General features: G+C 42.2%; 2 protein-coding genes across 2 annotated transcripts in view; one reads left to right on the forward strand and one right to left on the reverse strand.

Moving 5' to 3' along the window:
• Positions 1–14,021, forward strand: CNOT11 (CCR4-NOT transcription complex subunit 11). Its single transcript, XM_081003144.1, has 7 exons — positions 1–534; positions 3,558–3,722; positions 5,914–6,066; positions 7,592–7,794; positions 7,962–8,164; positions 9,689–9,785; positions 10,587–14,021. Exons 1-7 carry the CDS (start codon positions 138–140, stop codon positions 10,782–10,784), a joined length of 1,416 nt encoding a protein of 471 aa, XP_080859270.1. The 5' UTR covers positions 1–137; the 3' UTR covers positions 10,785–14,021.
• Positions 12,822–26,085, reverse strand: part of RNF149 (ring finger protein 149) — an 18,809-nt gene continuing 5,545 nt past the window's right edge. The window contains exons 2-8 of the mRNA XM_081003141.1: positions 25,711–25,961; positions 24,575–24,643; positions 22,156–22,238; positions 21,188–21,284; positions 18,450–18,645; positions 15,919–17,848; positions 12,822–14,031 (exon numbers count right to left, since the gene is read on the reverse strand). Coding sequence (XP_080859267.1) covers positions 17,790–17,848; positions 18,450–18,645; positions 21,188–21,284; positions 22,156–22,238; positions 24,575–24,643; positions 25,711–25,961 — 755 coding nt within the window. The 3' untranslated portion in view covers positions 12,822–14,031; positions 15,919–17,789. The remainder of the gene's footprint in view (positions 14,032–15,918; positions 17,849–18,449; positions 18,646–21,187; positions 21,285–22,155; positions 22,239–24,574; positions 24,644–25,710; positions 25,962–26,085) is intronic.

Genomic DNA, 26,085 nt, shown 5'->3' on the forward strand with positions numbered 1-26,085 from the left:
GCGCTACGGAGGCCGCGGGTTCGATACCCGGTGGGGGTTGTAGTAGTAGTAGTAGTAACAATAGTAGTAATAATAGCAGTAGTAACAACAGCAGCACCGAGGCGGAGTTCTCTCCTCCTCCTCCGCCTCGTGGAGAGATGAGCCTTTCGCCGAAGGAGCTGTCGAGCCTGCTGAGCATCGTGTCGGAGGAGGCCGGCGGCGGCACCTTCGAAGGCCTCTCCACCGCCTTCCACCACTACTTCGGCAAGGCCGAGCACTTCCGCGTGGGCTCCGTGCTGGTGCTGCTCCTGCAGCAGCCCGACTTGCTGCCCACGCCGCCGCAGCGCCTCACCGCCCTCTACCTGCTGTGGGAGATGTACCGCACCGAGCCGCTCGCCGCCAACCCTTTCGCCGCCATCTTCGCGCACCTCCTCAACCCCGCGCCGCCCGAGAGAACCACCGTCAGCAGCGCCGCCGCCGCCGCCTGCGCCGCCACAGGCCCGGCTGGGGGTAGTGGCGGCGGCGGCGACGACGGCGAGAGGCCTCCGCTCTCAGGTACCGCCCGGCGAACGATTCTCCCCGTGGGGGGAGAAGAGCGGTTTCTCCTCGGCAGCAGCGCCTCCTTTCCGACACCTTAGTTGTACGTTTGAATCGGGGTTGGGGGAAACCCGTGGCCGTCCGGATGGTGCTTGGCTCCAGCCCCGGTGATCATCATCATATAATACTAATTACTACTACTAGCTCCCACATCTGGAGGGCCGCAGGTTCCTCACCCCTGGCTTAAAGCGGAATAAATGCATTTTTCCTTCTCCCCCATCCACCACAAATATGTCAGGATTTACGGTGTTCTATTTGAACTCCTTTCTTATCATTTTCATTTAAGTTACTACTTGTCCTGTGCATGTTGATTCAAAAGCATGTGCCGTTGAGTTCAATCAGGCTTGCTCCTCTCAGCCTTTGAATGTACCTATACAGTATAGGATTGCAGCTTTAGCCCCAGTGATTAATAATAATAATAATAATAATACTTAGAGCTCCCACATCTGGATAGCCACAGGTTCCTTACCAATGACTTAAAAGGAATAGATTCATTTTTCCTCCCCACCACCACAAGTATGTCAGGATTTTAAGGTGGTTTTTTTGAACTCCTTTCTTACTTGTGTTCCCTCCACCCACAGCATTTTCATTTCAGTTACTGCTTGTCCTGTGCATGTTGATTCAGAAGCATGTCTCATTGAGTTCAATCAGACTTGCTCCCATGAATGTACCTGTATAGGATTGCAGCTTTACTCTCTTGTTGTCGTAACTTTGGTATTGCCTTTGGATGTGTGTGGCATGCTTTTTTGGGTGGCCCTCATTTAATGGCTGTCATACTGCCTTCCTAATCATCATTGTTTATTCTCAAGTAAACAGCCTCCATCACTTCCCTACTCAGTCAGTCACATAGCATCACACATAAGTGGGCCAGAGCCCCTGGGGGAAAACGCCTTTGTGAAATATTATGAAACGTTCATGTTTCTAGCATGCTGGCTGTGAGTAGGGAAGGGTTTTAGAGGGGTGTAACACTTTTGTGTTAGGTGATCTTGAACCCATTGGGTAATAGGTACCCATCTTGCAAAGTGACCCTTCCCTGGTTGCAGTGCACAGGCTCATCTAAATTTAGGTGAAAACTTGGGATGCTTACACAGATTGGAAACGAGGAACACTTTTTAAAAATGCAATTGGTGTAAGCTACCTTGAAAAAACATTCCTGGCGTGCTCTGGTCCATGGGGTCATGAAGAGTCGGACACAACGACTAAACAACAACAACCTTGAAAGAAACATTTGAAAGGCTGGTTAAAGATGGATTAAATAAATATATTTACCCAATTTAATATTTTCCTTTGTAAGGAAAAGTGTGTATGCATTCACGCATGATGATGACAGTGGTAGCCAGTCATGCTGTCTCACTAAATTCACATGCAACAAAATACAGTAGTATCTTGGTTCTCAAACTTAATCCGTTCCGGAGGTCCGTTCCAGAACCAAAGTGTTCCAAAACCAAGGCACGCTTTCCCATAGAAAGTAATGCAAAAGTGGATTAATCCGTTCCAGACTTAAAAAAAACCCCTAAAACAGCAGTTGAACATGAATTTTACTATCTAACGAGACTATTGAGTCATAAAATGAAAGTAATAATCAATGTACTGCAGTCACACAATCAATCAGTAGCTGAACTGGGTTCCACACAGTCACATAAGCAAAAACAAAAGAGCGGCAAAAACAAAAATGCAAAATAAATAGCAAAAACAGACAGACCTCAGCGTAACACTCAAAACAGAAGTGTGGCACTCAAAATAGAGCATGTACGGCTTCCGAAAAAAGTTCACAAACCGGAACACTTCCGGGTTTGCAGTGTTTGGGTTCCAAGTTGTTTGAGTAGCAAGGCGTTCAAGAACCAAGGTACCACTGTAGATATTTGTGGGATCATAATAGATCCTTTTTTGTAAACAAGAATTATATATGTATGAAAATCAACCAATTTCAGTAGTTTATTAAAGCCAGAACTTTGAATTGTGTTTAGAAGCCAGGGCTTGACTTTGGCAATACTGCCTTCTGTCATAATTAAGTCTCTTATTAAAAATATAAGAGCCCTGCTGGATTAGACAAATGACTCATCTAGTCCAGCATTCTGTTCCCACAGTTGCTAGTCAGATGTCTGTGGGAAGCTCACATGCAAGATGTGCATACAGTAATCCACTTCTGCTCCTGCTCTTCAGTAGGTTAGAGACTTACTGCTTCTGAAAGTGGAAGTAGTACATGGCTGTCATAACTAGTAGCCATTGATAACCTAATTCTCCTTCTCCCAAGTGTGGTGTGCCTGGCTCATTGACTTTCAGGACAAATTTAAAAACAGTCATGTTTACTTAGGTATTTGATGGCTAAAAGACGCTGTTCCTGGTAACCTTGAGATCCTTAGTTGAGAATGTTCTTTTAAAAACAAATTTTTAAAACTGTTTTATCACTGCTGCTCTGGGCTCCTTTGAAAGAAAGGTTGGGATATAAATAAATATGTTACTGTTATCATTAGTAACAACAACAGAAACCTGTAAAACATGTCATGAGTTGGTTAGATGAGTAAGAAAGTATTAATTCCTATATATAAATTGGGGGGGAATAATGTTTGTGACCCTAATTGTAATTGCAAAATATGAGGATGTGTTTGTTGATGCCAAGGAAACGTGTAAAATGTAAGGACAATGTAGCAAAAGTACCAGTCTAAAAGGTTATTTTAAAAGTCTTTCAGAATATGTAAGTTGAGGTGAGGAAAATTCATTTTAAAAATACTGTACTAATTCTGAGTATTCAGTTACAAACAGATGCTGTTTTAGCTAGTTTAATTTACAGCCAAACAAAACTTTCTGTTTTTGGTTGTATGTTTATACATAAATCACTTGCATTTCATGTAAACCCAGTTGTTAGAGAAGAGTGCAAAACATTTCTACCCATTTGTTACATCAAGTTAATATTTGTATTTCACTATGTATAAAATACTATTTTTAGCACATGAAATCCTGAAATGATGTTGCCTTTCCAGGTTTTCTGCCTCCTATAACCCCGCCAGAGAAATTCTTTCTTTCCCAGCTGATGTTGGCCCCACCTAGAGAGCTCTTCAAAAAGACCCCAAGACAGATTGCATCAATGGATGTAGGAAATATGGGCCAATCTGTGGATATCAGCGGCCTTCAGCTGGCTTTGGCAGGTAAAAAATTATTGTTCTTGCTGAGATCTGATCCTGCTCTAGAATGAATGACATTTGCACTACCTTTGTTCTTGTGCTAAGTGTGTGCGTAGAAGAGTCTTAAGAGAGTGGCTGTATTCTTGTGCTTGCAAGCTAATGTTTGTATTTTTATAGTACAAGTTTACAGTACTTTGCTGAATTTGAACATGAATTCGTCACACTGAATTTGTCAGTGTGTGGCTTTTAAGAAGCAATTATTGGCATGCTGAAAGGTGGAACAATGATTCTTTCTAGTCAGCGGTTGTATATTCTGGCTGTTCTGCCTCTAAGATGTGGGCAAGAAAAGCTATTGCCAGAAAGAACAAGGAGAGAGAACAGTTAATTTAATTGTTCCCCCTAGAACACTACTAAGGTGAATAGGCAAGGCACTCTGCAGGAATCAGAATGGAACTTCCATGTTGCTAAACAAAGAGGAACAGAAAGAATGATTCGAACTTGATTTACACTTGGACAGTTCATGTTAAGGGACGCGGGTGGCGCTGTGGGTAAAACCTCAGCGCCTAGGACTTGCCGATTGCATGGTCGGCGGTTCGAATCCCTGCGGCAGGGTGCGCTCCCGTCGTTCAGTCCCAGCGCCTGCCAACCTAGCAGTTCGAAAGCACCCCTGGGTGCAAGTAGATAAATAGGGACCGCTTACCAGCGGGAAGGTAAACGGCGTTCCGTGTGCTGCGCTGGCTCGCCAGATGCAGCTTGTCACACTGGCCACGTGACCTGGAAGTGTCTGCGGACAGCGCTGGCTCCCGGCCTATAGAGTGAGATGAGCGCACAACCCTAGAGTCTGGCAAGACTGGTCCGTACGGGCAGGGGTACCTTTACCTTTACCTTTAGTTCATGTTAAAACAAACTTCCTAACTTTTACAGAGAGAAGTTGAGCTAACAGTATATCTTGATTGCATTTTGCTCTTCACACTGCTGGGATAATTTTTCAAATAAATTCTCATTTTGTGCTTTTTGTAGTTAGTTTTGTCACTAAGCTTCTTGCCAATTACGTGTCATATGTTGCTTTGGAAAAGGAAAAGTATTCTGGCAATGTACTGTGTTAAGTACTAACTGTTTATTTGATGGAAGACTTAGTTGATTAAGGATCAGTGACCTCTATTGAAATCAGATTTTTTCCAGCACCCTCCCTTTCAAATCAAAGGAGACTTCCTGGAATTGACGAACAAGGGGAAAATACTGCACTAAAATATCTCAATTTGTTTTCAGTTTGAATAGTGCGTAGTGCTTTTCCCTCTTAACTTGAAGATGTTTCTGAGGTCATATTTTGCTATTTCTAGAAATATTTTCAGGCATTATTTTACATACTTGTTTAGAATATGATATAAAAAGCTGATGTATGTACACATGAGTAAGTGCAGGCTTCCTCAACCTTGGCCCTCCAGATGTTTTGAGACTACAATTCCCAGAATCCCTGGCCACTGATCCTGCTAGCTAGGGATCATGGGAGTTGTAGGCCAAAAAACATCTGGAGGGCCAAGGTTGAGGAAGCCTGAGTAAGAACTATAAAATACACCCAGAGCTCTTTTTTACAAAAAGCCTTTGCTGTGTCAGTTTCCAATTCTGAAGAGGAAAGTATATTAAAATATGGCTTGTGGTTCACAGCTGTGCACACAAATTGCTACCTAAAATTCCAGTCAAGGGACCACAGATTCATACTTAGCACCAACCCTGCCTCCGCCCTCATATTGTGTTTCTGTGTGGTCCTCTCCTTGATACTGTGCTGAGCTCTGGAAGCAATTGGAAAGCACTGCAGAATTAGAGAGAGCCTCTTCCATGCCTAGAGAAGAATGACAATTCTCTCAGAACTTGTGCTTAGCTCATCTCAACCAGTGTTGATCTCACAAGTGCTTTTGTGAGTTCTTGATCTTAGACTTGAGACTTAGACTCTTAAGTTCTCAGACTCTTCCAAACAGTGCCCTTGAATTACAGTAAGCCATATTACCTTATTGTGAGATGGGTGCATAAAAAAGTAAAAACAGCCTCTGATCAGATTTATAGTTCATGATGTCTGTTCAAACTTCTGAATCCTGATTCTTGAGGTTACTCATGTTGAATATGGGTTTCATCCAGTGGTGTTGCTCAGTTGACAATTCTGTTTGTTTTACTCAAGATCATATGCACTGAACATTGTGTTAACCATTTTCCCTTCTAGAACGTCAGTCTGAACTGCCGACACAGAGTAAAGCGAGTTTCCCCAGCATTCTCAGTGACCCTGACCCGGATTCTTCAAATTCTGGTTTTGACAGCTCTGTTGCCTCCCAGATCACTGAAGCTCTAGTGAGTGGACCAAAACCACCTATTGAAAGTATGCATTACTTTCTGTAATCTTTCACCCACTTACAGCATAAGATAGCTATAACATTAGTTACAATCCCACCACTTCATTTCTGTATGTGATTGTACTGATTGTAGCAAGCTTTAAAACTTGTAAAAAAAAGCCCTACTTGATTGCAAATGAAAGAATGAATGCTTTTCTCCAAAGCAATGACCAATAGGATGTGCCACAAAATAGTTTAGGTTGATTTCTCCTGCACTTTCAGTTTATTAGAATAGCTGAGTTGGTCTGATGCTTTTAACTTCTGCAGGTTGAGGGTCATAGAGTCCTGTTATATTGCAAACATACCCTAAATGAAAATAGTTTCTGTACATTGGCCTGGTTTGCAGGTCATTCTAAGCAAAGCCATGTTTTAGCTCTCAGGAAGGAGATTGTGGCTGCTTGGCTCCTCCCTGGTCATTTTGTAGCTGCACTGCACTGAGCTAAACCATGGTTTGGTTTAGTATGTTGTCCAAATCCAGGTTTGTTTATGGTTAGTCTCTCCACACTAACTATAAACTAACCTAGGTTTGTAACCTTAGTTCTAATAAGTAGTACAGTGGTACCTCGGGTTAAGTACTTAATTCGTTCTGGAGATCTGTTCTTAACCTGAAGCACCACTTTAGCTAATGGGGCCTCCCGCTTCCGCCGCACTGCCGAAGCACAATTTCTGTTCTCATCCTGAAGCAAAGTTCTTAACCCAAGGTACTATTTTTGGGTTAGTGGAGTCTGTAACCTGAAGTGTATGTAACCCGAGGTACCACCGTACTATGGTTCAGTCCTGTGCTATATTCTACCATTATTCTAGCTATGAACGAAGAAGTAGAATATACTTAGGACTCATCTGCACTGCACATAAAGCCGTATCATCTCTGTAAAACGAAGTCACAACTTCCCCCAAAGAATCATGGGAACTGTAGTTTGTTGAGGGTGCTGAGAGTTGTTAGGAGACCCTTATTCTCTTCACAGAGGCAGAGTTCCCTGGGAAGAGGAATTGATTGACAAAACGCTATTGAGAACTGTTGCTCTTTCAGGGGAATAGAGTTCTCTTAACAACTCTTAGTACCCCTTTATAGTCCCCAGAATTCTTTGGGGGAAGCCATGACTGTTTAGAGTGGTAGGAGACTGCTTTGAAAGAATAGTGAAGATGGGGCCTTATAGTCCAGTTTATACTATCAGATTTCTGAATGGATTTGTAATTTTTCATCATGCATTAAGTGTCGCCGTAGAATTCATCCGGATCACCATGTGACAGATTGCCCACAGGTTTTTATGGTGGTTTATCTATTACCCTGTTTTGGAATTGGAGGTTTTAGGAAAGTTCTCAGCTGCAAACATTGCACCACTATCGTATCTGAACTATCACAATTGTTTCACGGAGCCTGACAGTATGGCATAGTGTATTTCATTATGTGTTCAGAATGTAATGCTTAGGGAGAAGTGAGCATAATATTTAGTAGGCTTTCTGTACCAGGTGCTTTCAGATTGATGATATGAATGCAAATTATTTTTCCAGGCCATTTTCGTCCAGAATTTATACGACCCCCGCCTCCACTTCACATTTGTGAGGATGAGCTCGCTTGGTTGAACCCGATAGAGCCAGATCATGCCATTCAGTGGGACAAGTCAATGTGTGTGAAAAACAGTGCCGGAGTGGAAATCAAACGAATCATGGCCAAAGCTTTCAAAAGTCCTTTGTCATCAGCACAGCAAACGCAGGTGTGTGTAGTAGTCAGGTGGTACATAGTCCAATTCTATTACTGTGCATTTTCTAATGTAAGCTTAAAGTATCCTTAAACTTGAAAGTAGTATATAGTATTGTCACCTATATTTTGTTGTGCCCTGTTAAGTCTTAAGGTGTCCATTTATTTATTTTCCCTCTGCAGCTCCTTGGAGAATTGGAGAAAGACCCCAAGCTTGTTTACCACATTGGCCTCACTCCTGCCAAATTGCCTGATTTAGTGGAAAATAATCCTTTGGTTGCTATAGAAATGCTGCTTAAACTTATGCAGTCAAGTCAGATAACAGAGTATTTTTCAGTCTTGGTCAACATGGATATGTCTCTGCATTCAATGGAAGTTGTCAATCGGTAACTATTTGTCTACTGTAGATTGCTTTGTTGGCATTTTTGAATGAGCTTGATTTCTAGTATCCATGCAGCGTTTGGTCCCATCAAGGAACAGTATCTTGGGTGCCTGTATCTGAATGTTGGTGTAGTTCAGTGTTTTGCACTCAGTTCTACAGACAAAGTACATGAGATATAATCAGAAACAGAATTGCCGGATTGGTCCAAAGGATTTGGACCTAATCCTTTACAATGCTGTCATTAAGGGTAGGTTTAATTCCAGCCCGCCCTTTTCCTTTCCAGTATAAGAGAATGGCTGCAGTGGGGTGAATTGGCAGCGTTAATTTTTCTTCATCTCCCAAATTTAGTGTTTTGGCCTCCAGATTCAGGGACTACATAGGGGCAGGGAGGTATATTGTGTTCCTATGTACAGAGCATGTGGATGAATTGCATGTGTGCACATAAACAGGAATCCCTACAGCATTTGGGCTCTCCATATACATGAGCCCCCTTCCCATTCCTGTCCTAATTTTGCTAGTTTTTAATTAAGCTCATGAAATTGGAGAGAATGTCATGACAGTGGACCTGTGGATAGTTCAGTGGGGAGCAGCTTTAGGAGTATTCCGTATCCTTGGATTCTTCTTCCTTTTTGTCTTCTTTGACAGCCAGAGTCATTGGAAAGAGCCAGTGCAAGGTCAGAGGAAGATACCCATCTATGCACTTTCAGGATGGTAGATACCAAACAGCTGGCTGGTTGTAAATGTTATTGAGCCTCTGTGTCCATTCCTATGAAGGGGCAGATGGCATTTTAAATTGGGGTGGTGTAGTGGGAAAGTAAACATGTACAGCCACTTCATGTTCAACAAATGTATAACCATCCACAGTGAAAGAGGGTCGTTATCCCATTAGTTGTCTTTGACTAGTTCTTAGTAATAATCTCTTAAACAATAATTCCTCCCCAACTTCAGTACAATGTACTAATTTAATGTGCTTTAGTGATGCATTGTTAGCTACCATGGGCATTTCTTGAAACAAACAAGGATAAAAGGTTTTATAAATGTGTAGCACGGCAATTGACAAATCCATTAAATCAAAATCGGCTCATTCTTTCCCTCCCACTGACTTCATTCTAAAGACTCAGGCAGAGAGATCAGTTCAGAATATATGCAACTGTAGAAGAGGGATATAAATGAAATGAACAATCATACTGTACCATTAAAAAATAAACCATAAGATCAGGGTTGTTGTTTTTTTTTAAATTTTATGCTGACTTGTGCACAAAGCAGCCCAAATGAAGCATAAGCCCTACATTTTGAAAGGATAAATTCTCTTCCTGATCTTTTCCCACATGCAGTTGTATATTTCCTTTTCACACTCCACATAGGTTAATATCACACCATAAATGTAGGAGGCTGTGTGAACATTTGCGAAAATTCATTGTGACTAAATTGTAGTTGCTAAGGAGGCGTGGGGTCAACTCCCCCCCAACCCAGCATAGAATTTATGGGTGATCTGCTCATAGTTAATCAACTATTTTGTTTCCAACAGTCTTACCACAGCAGTTGATCTTCCTCCAGAATTTATTCACCTTTATATCTCCAACTGTATTTCTACTTGTGAGCAAATTAAGGACAAGTATATGCAGGTAGGTTTTTGGAAGCATTTCAAAATGAGAAACTATTGAAATCCCGGGACTGGTTCACCCAGGCTTGGGGCGGGGGATGAACATCCTTATGAAACCCTGTACAGAATTTGTACCTGGGAATTTGAAATATTTGCCTTGCTTATGGAGCACAGTATTTTGGTGTCTTACTGTTCTTACTATTCCATACTTTTAAAGTAGGGGTGGCTAATCTATGGCCTTCCAGATATTGCTGGACTCGTTTGCATTGCCTCCAGCTATCTTGGCCAGGGTCCAAGGATGAGCAACACCTGAGCCCGGCCTTGGCTGGGGAGGGCGGGGTATAAATAAAAATTACTACTATTATTATTATGGAAGGCCAAAAGGTCCCCCACACTTATTAAAGGTATATAAAAGGAACCAAAAGAAGAAGAGGAGGAAAGCACAATCTATTTTTTAGGGTTATTTTCCAAGCAATTAAAATGAAATACTAATTCAATCTGTGTTTCTGAATTGTGGCTTTTAGTAATAAGAAAACCATTGGATGGTTGAAATTGACACCTGGGCTGGGGGGTTTTAAAGCAGGCTACTTATTGCAGAATTAAAAAAGTGAGTCCTGTAAATTTTAACTAACTTATAAAATGAAGAGTTTTGATCTTCTTAAGAGATTTTATTTCCTCGAAGCCACTTTGTGAGCTGCTGCTTTGTTGGGTCAGCAGTCAATATATATAGTGTTACCATAAGTTTGTCAGCTCCATTAATTTTAGTGAGCCTACTTTGAGTAGAACTAACATAGATATAACCCATGTGTCATCTATGTTTCAGAACCGGCTAGTACGACTTGTGTGCGTCTTTCTACAATCCTTGATTCGGAACAAAATAATTAATGTACAGGACTTATTTATAGAAGTGCAAGCCTTTTGTATTGAATTCAGCCGGATAAGAGAAGCAGCTGGCCTTTTTCGATTGCTGAAGACACTTGACACTGGTGAAAATCCTTCAGAGACGAAGACTTCAAAATAATACTTCATTTGGAAGAATGCTTTATATCAGATTAGGATTCTGTATGATTTTTGTATAGTTCGCTATTTGCTTGCAATTAAGATGCTATTTGTGCTGTATTAAATACTGCTTTTTCTGCTGGAGAAGTTTGAATGATGTTGATGAGTCGATGATGTTGAACAAAACCTACTATTAGTGTGGCCTGAAGTCTTCATTGGAGAGCTCCCTGATGCAGGCACCCATGACAGGCTTCAGTAAATAATCTGTCACAAACTCACAATGCAGGAAACTGCTTGCTCTCCTTACTGTTTCTGTTTCCACTGACTTGGCCTCAACATTGAGCACTCTTCAGAGATGCCTCTTTGATTGGATGCCAGGATTCTGAACAGAGAAGAGGTGCAAAGAGATTTCACTAGCCTCCACGGACCTTCTTAAAAATTCCACTGCTCCATAGCAGGCCAGCCATGTGAGATAAGTATTGTATTTCTCAGTTTGACTGGTAAGATACTCTATTCCAGTAAGCAAGTGTTGTGTTAGCATCTTAATTTACTTGCTTATCGGAGTTAAAGAAAAATAATCAAACCTATCACAACACAAGTGAAGGGTACTGTTTGTCTTACAAGGCCGAACCAAGTTGAAAAAGCTGCAGATTTTTACCTAAGAAGCAACGGTGAGAAATATTTTTGGGACGCTGATAACTTCATCTTCCCAAGAACAATATCTGAGGTAGGCCACTCCCTAACTGGCTGCTATCAAGGACCCGCTTTCCCCAACAGTTTCCATAGGCTGCAGCATCCCATGCCTGAAAAAACCTGAAGGTTAAAAGTTCCTCAACTGCATTACACAGAAACCCTTCCAAATTATTTCTGTTCAGCTCATTTTAGAGTTAAAAAGGGCTCAACTCAGAGGATTCTGCAGAGGGGGAGAAATGTAGCTCTGTAAATGCTTTGAATTCAAAAGGTCCTATATTCCATCTTAAGAATGACCTTGCTCAGCAGATTCAGAGCTACTTCTAGACAGCAGACAAACAGTGGGCTGGGTGAATTAATGGTCTGTTTGGTGGGGGTCCAAAGCCTAAGTTCTTTTTCTAATGGTTTCAGCCCAGCCCTTGAGTCCAAAGGTACCCTTTGCAGAGAGCGCGTAAAATTTACCTTTGCAGTTGGGTAGAGGATCTGGTAAATTCAAATAGGGCATGATAGCTACTTTCACTGTAGCCCCAACCAAGGCAACGAAGTGCCCCACTGAGCCAGGTACCTTGTTCTCCTTAAATCTATAGAAGTAAACATTTCCAAAGCACAATGAAGTGAAAAGTCCCTTTGCCTTCACCTTAATAAATAACAAGACAAGTCACATTATAAGCATTCAGAAGTTGACTTTACAGTTGCATCCAGCGTCTGAACTGATGGCTTGAGGCAGACCTTCAGCTCCCACAAGGCATCCATGGATTGCCTTGAGATATGGGCAGGGGGCCCCACCTGTCATCTGCCTATTGTCAAATTTGAGTTTGAACTCAAGATCCCCAAGGAAAGGAGTTTTCCAACTTCAAAGTCCACATTTGCGTTGGCAGTTCCCACCTCTAACTAATCCCAGCAAGGCTTACATTGGGTGTCAAATTTAAAGGTATAATAGCATGCAAGCTCCTTGGCCCAGGACAAAACGAGAGCACATTTATGTGTTCCTTTGCAGCAGCACCATTACCTATCTTAACACCTGGTGTCAGGTAGGCACAGCTTGAGGAAAGGCCTTTTTGGTAAAATAAGGCCTAGTTTGATTCATGAGCCAGAGGATTCCTATGTCTGCTTTACCATTCCAGTTCATTTTTCCTGACCATAGGGAAAACTTGAGCAGTCTCATCTAGAAAAATCCAGTTGCAACACTTAATAGCTGAAATTATGCTAAGGGAAGGATTTAGAAGTGAGGCTGCTGAACATCTATGTTTAGGATAATTCTCCTAATTTCACTTACCAGGCAAATGTTGATCTACAAGTGGCTTTTAGATGCAAGCTTAAAAATCAGGAAGGGGAACAGGCTAATGATAGAAATACAGAATGAGCTAAGTACTTTCCACATTTTTATTTATTTATAGAATGTTTTATCCTGCTCTTTAGCCAAAAATGGCTCCCCACAAAGCTTAAAGATCGATGAAGACAGTCCCTGCCCTCAGGCATACAATCTTAAAAGACATGACCAAACAAAAAACAAAAAAGTTGACTAGGGTGGTAGAGGTAATAAACAATGGTAACCAGTTATTCATTGGAAATTTCAAGGAGAACTGATTGACTGAATGCTTACCAGGTAGCAGCTGACAAGATAAAAGAGGCTGGCTCCTTCACTGAGTTGTCCTGCTCCTGTCCTCCCTTTGTCGTCAGCTGAAGGAACTACCATTTTTATTTCAGCTCAAGCAAAAGCTTCAATGTGCCCCTCACCCCACCACTAGAATGTTCAGCTCGAAAAAGGATTAAGCACATTGTACCCTGGCAAGATTTTTGGTAACGAAGGGTGCCATGTTCAATTTTAGTCTGTAACAGCAACCCTCCACCATAGAAGTATTCTAAACAGTTACACCGTTTGTGCAGAGACTATGTAGGCAACTTGCTTTTTAAAAAAGAAAACTTGAATTTTGCTTTTAAGAGTGTGTAGAGATTGTTTTATACATTAAACTTGAGCCACAGAAACTGCCTTGTAAAATTAAAACCAGGCTCAAGCACAAAACCCTCAATAACCTCAGTTTTGTACAGCAACAAGTCAAACTGTTATCAGTAGTTTTCTGTTCAGGAATAATATTAAACTACTTCCAATAAATGGACACACAGGCCTTTTCAGCTGACGGGACACCACTATAGCAGAAGGGCCCACTTGAAACAGGGCCAGTCAGAAACACTTTTAGTTTGTTTTGCTGCCAATTGTCTTAAAAAACTGGACACTCAAAAGGAGAAAAGTCAGCTTTCGTTATTTCCAATTGGCTTATTTTGGTTTAAGGCAATTTACCTACTACTGTACTTCAAGCCTTTTTTAAGGTGCATTTTCACACACACATTTTAAATTAAACCCAGTGCCCTATATACAAAATGTCCATGTCTGTCATATGAGACAACACCTGCAGGCAAGTCAATCTTTTTCAGACCACACATGGAATCTTTCTGCCTTAAAATAGTTGAAAGAAGGGATGTCTCACAGATAAAAATTAAGAATGTAGCAGCAGTAAGTCAGCGCCGAGTCCGTGTGGGCAAGTTCTAGAAGAGTTTGTCCGGGGGGGGGCGGGAAACACCTAGATGAGAAAAGAAATGAGTTGTTGAAACAATTTCCGTACCACAAGTTAGCAGGAACAATTGTTCAAGCACATAGATTGTGCAAAGTCAGGGCTGAACGATGTTCCAGGGAGCTGTGCTCAACGCACAGAAAGGAGAATAAGTGATTTTCACTGTCCCCCACACAGCTCCCTGAAAATTTTGCAAGAAAGAGGGGGAAATCACTTCCTCAACTTCTGCAGGTACGAACCTCTGCTAGATCGCAGACCTCTTCCATTCACAGAACAAGCTACAAGGTTTTTCAACTCGGTGCCTGAAGAAGGGGACAGGGAAACCTGTTGCCCATCAAAATGTTCCAGGACTACAACTCTCAACAATGCTATCAATGGCTACAGGCCACAAGGGCTATGCTATGCTTCCACCAGTGGAGATAGGATGCCTCTGAACACCCTTTTTGCTGGGAATTGATGGCATTCAGGCCCTGCTTGCTTTGACAGGCACCTGTGGGAGACTCTCTCACACAAGATGGCAGCTGCAACTTGCAAGCCTGCAAGCCTGGTTTGCATAGCCTGGCCTATAGGAGCAAGTTGGAAGCCCATCCTATTCGAGGATGTCCCCCCGCTCCTGCCCCCAACCACCAATACACTGCAAGAAAGGAATTTAACACAGCTAAGTCCACTGTTCTAACCTCTGGCCATCTGCCATGCAAGCAGGGACTGATGGGAGTTGGAATCCAGCGCCTTTTGGAAAGCCGCAGGTTCCCCCCACCCTTGTCTTAAAGTAGTATATTGCCAGCGACAATTAAGGAATTGCTCTAGGCAGACTTGTCTACAAAGAGTGCCTAGGCAGGGGTATTTTAGAAAGTTAGTCAAGGCAGTCTAATCCTTGGCTTGAATCAGTTGTGGGCCTAAAGATGCTGCTGAAACATAATGGCACCATCCCACATGCAAGGAGGGAAGATTTGTAAGTTTCCATTATTGGGTTTCCCCAAACTAAAACCCCCAAACCAAGTTTCATTGTTGGCTTGCTGACTTCAGACTTCTCCCATTTAGCGAAAGGGAAGGAGGGAATGCAGAAGCACAAGGTCAGATGCAGATATATCTGAATGCAGCATCTATCCGTACTTAGGCGATACTGACCATTTGCAGGCAAGAGATAGTGTAATTTTAAGGTTCACATAGCTCTGTCATTTTACTTTGTGTGACGTTACTGAGGTCAGACGAAAAGGTCGCTTCAGGAGGTTTTGTCATCGTGCCTTTTAGAGAGAAAACTGTTAGCAAGCACTGCAATTCGGCCTTTTTTGTCATCACTCCTCAGCAGCACACAAAGCCATACAGAAATCGAACTATTAGCAGCCCATCTCCGAAAAACAAACAATTCTAATTGTCCAAGGTCAGATGCTGTGTTCAGATTATATAATTTGCTTACTTATAATTTACTTTAGATAATTTACCTATATAATTTGCATAACTGAGTCTGCTTCCAAGATGCCTATTTCATTCCCTCCAATATTGGGCTTTGGGGTGGGGATGGATAAAGACACGGGAGAGCAAAAAGGCTTACAGAACAGCTCTAGGATAGGAACTAAATTGCACACAACGCAGCAATCATACCCTGTTGCCATGGGAAACTCTTCTCTTCCCACCAGACACCACCTGCATGTTTCTACACGTCTACCTACAGCCAAGTTTCCAAGATGCTATATTCAGAGAGGGACAGGTAAAGCACATTTAGTGCCTAGCAGCTAGATGTGGATTCCATATTCCAAAATTCTGGTTCACATGCTCAGTTAGTTTTAATATGCCTATTATTGGCTGCTTTCCCAGACCTTTAAGAAATAAACCCAGGAAGAAACGCAATCATAAACCCAACTCTTTTTACAGGGGGAAAATGTAGTTGGTACTCACCATACTGCTTTCCCCAATGCAGGTGCTACATTGCAAATGTTAGGAAGGATCTGGAGACTTTCAAGGCACACAAAAAACGACGTCCTCCTTTTTCCACGATGTTAAGCTGGAGTTGTGATGTGCTGAAAACAACTAACCAAGTAACACTTCCGCTTTGTGCTAAGGATGTAGGGAAAGATGAGTGACTGAACAGTTCAAAGGCAGTTCCTTTTTGAAAGCAGCATCCATATTGTTTGAAGACACAGGGAATAGTCATGGCATGGTCCACTCCATTAAGTGCTGGCTGTAAGATGCAGGCAGGTCTTGCAGAGGCCAATTTTAATGCATGACATGTTGGCTGGGTTACTCTCATCAGAGAAGGTGGCGAGGTCCCCAGAATATTTTGGTAGGACTTCTATCAGAATCTTCGCCCTGTTTCTTCCTGCATCTGCCCCCACCCATGTTTGAATTTCTCTTCCTCAAACTTGAAAATACTGAAATTAAATACTGATCCAATTTAAGTACTAGGTTGCATATTTTCTCTGACGTTAAAAAAAGCACCTTACCAAATATCTAAGTTTAAACACGGTGCAAAACGTTTCTTACAGACTTGGCGGTATGATTCCGTACATTCATTTATAACTATTAGAATTCTAAAATGTTCATCCAACGCTTAAGAGAACTATAAATACACAATTCACCATTTTCATCTAGAGCTTATTGTATATAGATTTACCTGAAGCAGAGGTAAAAATTAAACAGTGCAGTGGTATCTATTTTATACACTTCAGGCTTAGTGCTTTTCAACTACTCTAAGGCACAATACTGCTAATCTAGAACAGTAAAAAAACCAGTAACTATATTGTGCAAACCTCTACTTGGAAGCATCTAACAATCCTTTGCATAACAGAAACAATAACTTTACGAACATCTCAGGAATGAATTAAGGTAGAGAAAAATCCAAAAACAGCATACAAAAAAAACAACAGTGAAGGGAAAGAGTGGAGAAGAGTTAAAGTTAAATTACTCTCCATGTGCAACATGAACAACTGCTGCACCACTGTGTTTCACCGTCCAAGGTAGCTCGTTTGCGTTGCCCGAGGCACTAATAGATTGCCTGCCAGCTACAATAACTGTGTGGCACACCTTAAAGTTATTGACCTAACAGGCAAATGAAAAAGTCATCAGGTTTTTCGGCAAGCACGTGGCAGAAATTCTCGCAACTATTGGAATACTTTGCAGGTCCATACTATGTATTCAAAACACAATTTTTAAAAAGTAAACCTCAGTGTTGCATATGTGCTATATGTACATTTATCATAAATCACCCACATTTATCTGTTAACCTGTGCAATTTGTACTCCTAGTATTGATCTTGTAATAGCTGTTCTGGCACAGAGGTTACTTCTGAACTTGTTACTCTTTTTCCAGGGGGAGTTTTCACTTGGGAGCTCCCTTCCTTAACTCAATTTGTGTCCCTACAAACCAAGGGACAAGGAAACCAAGCAAAGAAAGAGAACCTTTTTCTTACAAAAGAAGTTGCAAAGGGAAATCTCCATGGAAAAACAGCAGCAATCTCAACAAGTGCCAAATGAGCTTTTAAAAAATAGGCCAGTTTTCTAAGTAGCAACAGATATTTTTCCTTCTGGTTCTCACCAACCCTCATAAATTTGTCTCATTTCTCAACTCTCATTTTTGGTCAAAAGAAGGAACTCATACTAGAGTTATTGCATTTTGTATCGGGTATTACTCTTCTTACAAAGCAAAGCCTCTAGTTATTAGCCCTTTTGAAACGTGAATTAGAAAAGTAACACATTTAAGCTAGACACAAGTCCACAGCATTTAAACAAAACAAAATAGACATTTCGCTCCCAGTTCAAGCTGTCAAGCTTTCATACAGTGTTTCCATTAGACAGGTGTTCTTCAAGTCGATTATCTCTGCCATCCGTTTCTAGAAAATACATAACATGTTTAATACACTTTGAGTTCCACTGTCTATATTATAGAAATTATAACACATGCCTAAAGTGCATCATTTAATTGGGAACCAAGTCATCTAAGTTAAAAACAATTTGCATTAACAAAAGCATCATGGTTTAGCCTTGAAGGCAAATGAATTTTGAATTCCCAAAACATTTATCATCACAATAAACAAACACTATTCAGGGTTATGGGCCGTTTCCTAGAAGAAAATATTGTTCTTTCAAGTCAGCCTCTCCTCATCTAAGTTCAGCTTGAGTTTCTATCCTCAAAAAGTGAAACATATATCCCCCCCTTCAGTATCATTTCTGTTGATCCATGTATACAATTGTGTTATGCTCTTCCTGCAGAATGACCACAGCAAAGACCTTCATAAAGTATGCAAAAGAGTTTGGGATTAGTGCTCTGATCTACAAAAAACAGCATGGGAACCTCCTTTGATTTGCCCAGCTGAGTGAGATAATCAAGGTTTTTAAGTCTATCCACAGTTCAACTGAGATGCTGAATCTGACATCTGGTTTCTAGGATATCAGTTCCTACAAAAAAAAACCACACGATATAAGGTTACATACCAAGTAAGGCTGTTCTTTCACTTGCATCCTCTTTTAAACCGTTACTACTTGATGCAGATCCGTTAGCAGAAGATGCTGATAAGTCACTTGTTTCATTTCTGTTCTCTTCTGGCACAGCAATACTCCAGCTCTCGGCCAATATGCTGCCACTTGTTGATTCAGGCATTGCAACTTCTTGTTCATCTGCAGGCCCTCCCTTTGAAGTTGAAGGGGGGGGAGGGAGAAGTGTTAACCAGCAAGACCATGGGTAGGCAAACTAAGGCCTGGGGGCCAGATCCGGCCCAATCGCCTTCTAAATCCGGCCCGCGGACGGTCCGGGAATCAGGATGTTTTTACATGAGTAGAATGTGTGCTTTTATTTAAAATGCATCTCTGGGTTATTTGTGGGACCTGCCTGGTGTTTTTAATGTGTGCTTTTATTTAAAATGCATCTCTGGGTTATTTGTGGGACCTGCCTGGTGTTTTTATATGAGTAGAATGTGTGCTTTTATTTAAAATGCATCTCTGGGTTATTTGTGGGACCTGCCTGGTGTTTTTATATGAGTAGAATGTGTGCTTTTATTTAAAATGCATCTCTGGGTTATTTGTGGGACCTGCCTGGTGTTTTTATATGAGTAGAATGTGTGCTTTTATTTAAATGCATCTCTGGGTTATTTGTGGGGCATAGGAATTTGTTCATTCCCCCCTCCCCTAATATAGTCCGGCCCCCCACAAAGTCTGAGGGACAGTGGACCGGCCCCCTGCTGAAAAGGTTTGCTGACCCCTGAGCAAGACTGTTATTGAAAAGGGGTGGGGGAGAAGGGAAAAGAGGTCAAGCTAATGTACCAGGAACACACACACACACACTCTCTCTTTTAAACCAAAACTTATAAGCCAATTTCCTAACTCTTTTCACACTTTAACATAGCCAGGAGGCAGGATGGGGCACAACACAGGTATTTCAGTTGATATTTGCCTGTCTCAGGACAAAACTGGGGCGTATGCCTTTGGGGGTGAGGTCAAACTGCTTTCCCAAGCCCACATGTTGGCACACCGAAGCTTTGACCACCCCCACACTTAATTCTGAAATCAGCAAAACTGCTTTGCCAAATAAATGCACCACCAGGGGCAGCTTTATACACATCTCAACAGTGGCAGCTACTCATTTATAGAAGCACATCCGTTTTCAGGGGACACACCTGAAATTAGCAACTGAGCTGAGCCAAGCTGCTTTTAGACAACTGCCTGTGGTAGCTCAGCAATCACAACACACACATTCCATCTCAGATACCCAGATAGGTGAAACTTCCCAGGGTTGTCAATCAGGGAGAAAAAAACTTCCACAGGCCTGCTAAATGAGATGCTATGGACTGAGCCTGAAGACCTCTTCAGGCCAAACATGGATTCTGCTACTACAACAACAACAATTTATTTTTTGTACCCTGCCCATCTGGCTGGGCTTCCCCAGCCACTCTGGGCAGCTTCCAAAAAAATATTAAAATACCATAATACATCAAACATTAAAAGCTTCCCTAAACTGGGCTGCCTTCAGATGTCTTCTAAAAGTCTGGTAGTTGTTCTCTTTGACATCTGGTGGGAGGGCGTTCCACAGGGAGGGCGCCACTACCGATAAGGCCCTCTGCCTGGTTCCCTGTAACTTGGCTTCTTGCAGCAAGGGAACCGCCAGAAGGCCCTCTTCGCTGGACCTCAGTGTCCAGGTAGAACGATGGGGGTGGAGACGTTCCTTCAGATATACTGGACCGAGGCCGTTTAGGGCCTTAAAGGTCAGCACCAACACTTTGAATTGTGCTTGGAAACGTACTGGTTCAGGCTCACATCCTGGATGGCTGGAAGAGATTGTAGCGCAGCGGACCTAACTCAATGAGTCTTCTCACTGAGGAGCTGAACGTCTGCCCAACTACGGTGATTTAGGAAATGAGCCACTGGGACAAGAAGGAGCCTGAGCCTTTCTAAAAAGATTTGGTCCTACACAAGGAGAACATATGATGGGGGTGGGAGAGGCAAGCTGGTACTTTGCAGTCAGCAGTATTGAGTTTTGATCTCGGTTTGGTTGCTCTTGCCAGATTGTTTCGTCAACATGTACCTGTCAGTATATGGAAACATCGCAGTTGCAAACCGCCAGCTTGTTGACATCACATGATGCGGCTAACTGTGGGAAAGAATTTCCCAGGAAGTTCACAGGCTGGAAAAGGCTCTGTGAAGAGTGTAATTTGAAACCTTCCATTTGCGCATGTACAGGAAGTTTGTCTGACTTGCTAGAAGAACTGAACTGAAAGGACGTGTTTTTCTATGGTGCTGTAAAGTCAGAAATAAAAGAATGTAAATAGACGTTTCTGACTTATCTCCTTTCCCTGCTAGGGAAGAAGCAGGAGGGGGTGTGCATTTACCCACGCTGGGAAAATGTCGCCTATCAAAATCTCCCTGGTCTGTCTGGGATATCAGCCAGAGGAGGTTACCGGTAAGCAAGCTCCGAGAGCAGTGAGAGGGGGGCTTGTAAACCAACAGTACCTAGTTTTCACTGGTGAAGTTCAACGAGACAGATTTCCGGCTTCTGATTATGCAGAATTGAATTGACCATAACAACAGGCACCTTCTCTAGATAAAACCAGCTTGGGCTCCTCCCTGCAAAAAGTAATATGCCGTGGCTGGCTGGATGCTTGGCTGGCGCAGGTATTACCTGGCCCCAAACAGGATGCCTAGAGCCTTATCACAGATTTAGTTACACATTTCCAACCTACCCAATATCCGAGAGCTTTGATGACATCTAGTTTGCACATTGGACACGTTCTGTGTTCCAGCAGCCAGGGATCGAGGCAATGCCTGTGAAAGACGTGCCTGAAGAGACATCATAGTTTTTGAAATCAAATATAAGGGCTGTTCTTTTATGCAATGTAATTTGGCAACATTAAAGGAACAAAAAGCTTATCTAAAGCAAAACTTTGATAAGGCAGCATTGCAGCTGAGCAGGCCGAAAACAATCCCCACCTTGACAAGATCCAGGGTAACTATGCAATTCAATCTCCCGCACAAATTAAATCTGTAGTTAATAGTGGCGCACGGACCACTGAATGACTGTATGGGGTTACGCCTGGGGGATGGTCTGGAAATTTCAGCTAGCACAGAATGCTGTGGATCGGCGGCTGAATGAGGGCCCGTATCATCAGAATATAATGCCCCCCTTTGAAGGATCTACTCTGGATGTTAATTTGCTAGCAAGCAAAGATAGATATTGATAGATAGATATATATATCCCTAAAAAAGTTAGGACATGGTAATTTGAGAAGCTGTCATCTCCAATACTGCCCTAGTCAGTCCCCGAACAGGGAAAGACCCTTCTGCTGGCAGCACATGCCCCTGAGGTTGGTTTTGACAATCTACCCGTAACGGGGCATTTCAATGTGGTGGCACCCACTTCATGGAACCCACACTGGACAACTTGTCAGGAAATGCTGTCCAGCAGCCACAAGTTCCTCATCCCTGTTTTTAGGGCACAGAAGTTGGAAGAAATGAACGAATGCCTCCTTATCGCTAGCATTGTACAAAACCTGCGAGTTCATAGGCTTGAATGAAAAATAAATCAAAAAGCTACTGTGCACTTATCTTTCTCCAATCTTAAAAACACTGGGGACTCGATTTTTTTTAATGCGTTTTGTTAAATAGTTCCCAAGTAATGATACCCCACTGAAGCAAATTTTAATAAGCTTACTTGCAAGGCAGGATTCGAACGATATCCTTTGGTTTGTAGTTTTCAATGCATACAGCGCAATTTTCAGCATCGACATTCAAGCCCTGTAGAAGAACAAATATGCAGGGGAAAATAAGCAAGGAAGCAATTCAGATACCAGGACAAGAATTTCTAAAGAAATGCAACATTACAGAGCACACAAATGATACAAAAAGACTAACTTAATCTGAAATACCATGTTAAGAATATACAGCAAGTATCTTTGCATCTGCAAAGCGGCCAACTCAAATTCTAAATGTTGAAATACCATAACAGATTACAAAAATTGGCTGGAAAGTAGTGAGCTGATCAATTTCAAGCCAAGTGAAAATACAGCAAGCTACATGAGGTATTCCATACAGGTCTTACCTGAAATTCCCATTGATACTCAAATAGAGTGAGACTTAAGTTAGAATATTTGTAGTTTCTAAGTCAGGAGCAGAAATCAAGTAAACCAAATTATTCAGAACACTGGACTATAAAGTTCAGCCACAACCAATATACCATATTTTTCGCTCTATAGGATGCACTTTCTCCCCTCCAAAAATGAAGGGGAAATGTGTGTGTGTCCTATGGAGCGAATGCAGGCTTTCGCTGAAGCCTGGAGAGCGAGAGGGGTCGGTGCGCACCGACCCCTCTCGCTCTCCAGGCTTCAGGAAGCTATCTGCAAGCCTTCGGAGCACGGCAGGAGTGCCCGCCGGGCTCCAAAGGCTTGCGGATAGCAGCCTGCAGCCCAAAGCCCAGGGAACGCAGCGCTGCGCACCCCGGGCTTCGGGCAGCTATCCGCCGGGCTCAGAAGGCTTGCGGATAGCAGCAAGCTCCAGGAGTAAAGGCGAGGTTGCGCGCATATATATATATATCTGCATTTATTTTACGCAATCTCTTAAGCCACTCATATACGGTTCACGTGATGATCAGGACACTTGTTGCTAAAATACATAGCTATAAAATGGTTTAACTCGGCCAAGTAGCAACAGCAAGACTTTTGCTGCTATTGGCTCTGCCCAGAGAAACCTATTAACTCTGCTTGGGCAATTATGAACACTCTGCTGTAAGTATCCAGGCGTGGCTCAGTCATATTAGCGTTTGGTATCAGTTAGATCATCTTCACAAATTATTGCAAATTCCAACTGATATTATTATATTACTGTGTTACTGCCAGAAATTCAGAGCAGTTCCCATAACTAAAAACAATTATGTACAATTTTGTATTTGTATGTCTTCTTGTACAATTATGTGGTGCTCTGAACAAATTATAGACACATGACCTAGGGTTTTAGAGCAAACAAGAACATGAGACTCCCTTTCTCAGAAACAGCATGGTGTTGTTGTTTTTTTAAAAAAAGATACTTTTGGCATGCCTAAGACCTTGGGTTTGCATTCTGGAATGCTTGTTCTATTATTATTGTTCTGTTTTTGCCATATCACACTTTTTTTAAAAAAGCTCATTGGTTTCAGAAGCAGCTTACCATGTGTCATCACAAGCTGCTATTGATTAAGTTCCCTTGGGTGTATGGAGCAACCAACGAGATTCTACATACACCTACCTGTGTATGTAACCAGGCAAAGGAAGTTCACAGAATCACAGAACTGATGAGTTGGAAGGGACCATGAGGGTCATTTAATATAATAATAATAATAATAATAATAATAATAATAATAATTTTTTATTTATACCCGCCCTTCCCGGTTCAGAAAACCGGGCTCAGAGCTGCTAACAACAAATTTAAAACACTTAATTGATGCAACAAAAAACAGCATAAAATACAGTATAAAACGTGAATAACAATAAATTCAGAATTCAAAAATCAATTTAGGGGGAAAATCCATCCAATAAACATTAGATGATCACCAGGGCTAGCTGGCTAAATTAGTCCTATTTGGGCCAGCGAGGAGACCAGGGGAGAATTAGCTGTGGGATCCCAGAGCGGGTAATCTTCATAAAAAGGGGAGGGGGAGGGAAGGCTAAGTTCAAATTGAAAGCCAGGTGGAGCAGCTCTGTCTTACAGGCCCTGCGGAAGGAAGTTAAATCCTGCAGGGCCCTGGTCTCATGGGACAGAACATTCCACCAGGTCAGAGCCATCACTGAGAAGGCCCTGGCCCTGGTGGATAATCTGATTTCCTTAGGGCCCAGGACCTCTAAACTGTGATTATTCATGGACCTTAAGGTCCTCTGCGGGGCATACCAGGAGAGGCGGTCCTGTAAATACGAGGGCCCTAAGCCCAATTTAGTTCAATCCCCTGTAAAGCAGGAATATTCTGCCCATTTTGGGGCTCAAACCCATGACCCTAAGAATAAGAGTCTCATGCTCTTCTGACCAAGCCATCTTATTTCATTTCATTTTAAAGAAACTCTGCTAATGGAAGACGTTTCCATCTACATTAGTCTGATTGACATTACCTTATCTTCATGCTTTACAATATGCAGTGGAAGCTGGCCAATTGCTTTTATGGTTTCTTCTCTATGGCCCTAAAAAACAACAGCACCATACACACAACCAATTCAATCAGTAGTGCATATTTAAATGAGATTATATGAGAAACTGAAGGAACGGGTTTCCAAAACCCAAAACTGACTGTGCAGGCAGTTTGAAATGGGCACCAAAATCCCTATTTTTCCTTAGCTAAAATCCATTAACTTGAGCTCTGAGTCAATGTATAAACAAAAACCCGGCTGTATAAACAAGGGCTCAGAGCCCTCTCCTTTATCAGCTCGTGACAGCAAGGATGACCTTGGCTGTTCCAGTGGAGTAGGGATGACATGTCTAGGTCTTATCTTACGTCCTGACGCACAGACCTAGTCCGGGAATAGCGCCAGAGTGTGTTCTTGGAGTTGGTTACCTCTTGCTCCAAGATAAGAGTAGGAACAGGAATACCCTTTTATGGTCAGAAGTACAGGAAGGAATATCCTTTTATGGTCAGAAGTACAGGAAGGAATACCCTTTTATGGTTAAGAATACCGGAGCAGGAACATTTGTGATGTCAGCCTGTGTGTATAGGCTGACGTGGTTAGATTCCTGGGGAAGGAGGGAGAGGGTGCCTGGAGGATATATATACTGCATGAAATTTCTCATTTCTTTGGACTTGCTGTGGACACACCACACAGGTGCCTTTCTGCTGTTCCGGAAAGCAGAAATAAAGAACTCTTTCTCTGAACCAACCCTCGGTGTCATTTGACTTCCTTCCTCCTGTCCGGGAGCAACGCAGACCCAATCAGTGAACTCCAATAAGGCTACAAAACCACCTGAGATGCTGAGTAATCTAACAACTCACTTATCCAAGATCTAAGGGTTCCTTTAACTGAAAGGCACAAAAGCACCTATAATCCTGCACCTATGTTGGCCCAGTGTTAACACATGAAATGGGAATGTGCACAGGATATTGGCAAATGTGCAATATGCACATGAAGGTAAGACTCAGATCAAAACCATTGCAACAGTGCTTCTCTCTATGCCAAGCACAGGAATCGCAGCCCTAATTACAAGCAAACATTTTTCACTACAGAAATTGAAGAAGAAAAATCACCCATGTAATTACCTGGTTTCTAAAATGCGATCCACTATAGAGGAAGCGCTGTATATAAAAAAATATAAGCCATGCCAACGATATGATCATCATGGTGATAAATGCAATCGATACAAATACAACAGACTGTCCACTGATATATTCTTGCATGTGTTGCTTGCCAACACCAATAGACATCCTCACTGGTATCCCTCTTCGCACCAGTTCCAAGATCTCCATGCCTTTGGGATATCCAACCATAATTACAACTGCATTGCCAGTACCTGTCAAGGGAAAGAAAAACAGGAGTCACGTGGGCTCTTGCACAACTTTTTTATTCTCTGTATGAAATCCAGGCAACCTTACATAAAGTACACAAGAAGTAATTTTGCTGTAGTTTTTCCTTCA

The sequence above is a fragment of the Podarcis pityusensis genome (assembly GCF_964106645.2).
Source record: "Podarcis pityusensis genome assembly, chromosome: 4".
Lineage (NCBI taxonomy): Eukaryota > Metazoa > Chordata > Lepidosauria > Squamata > Lacertidae > Podarcis > Podarcis pityusensis.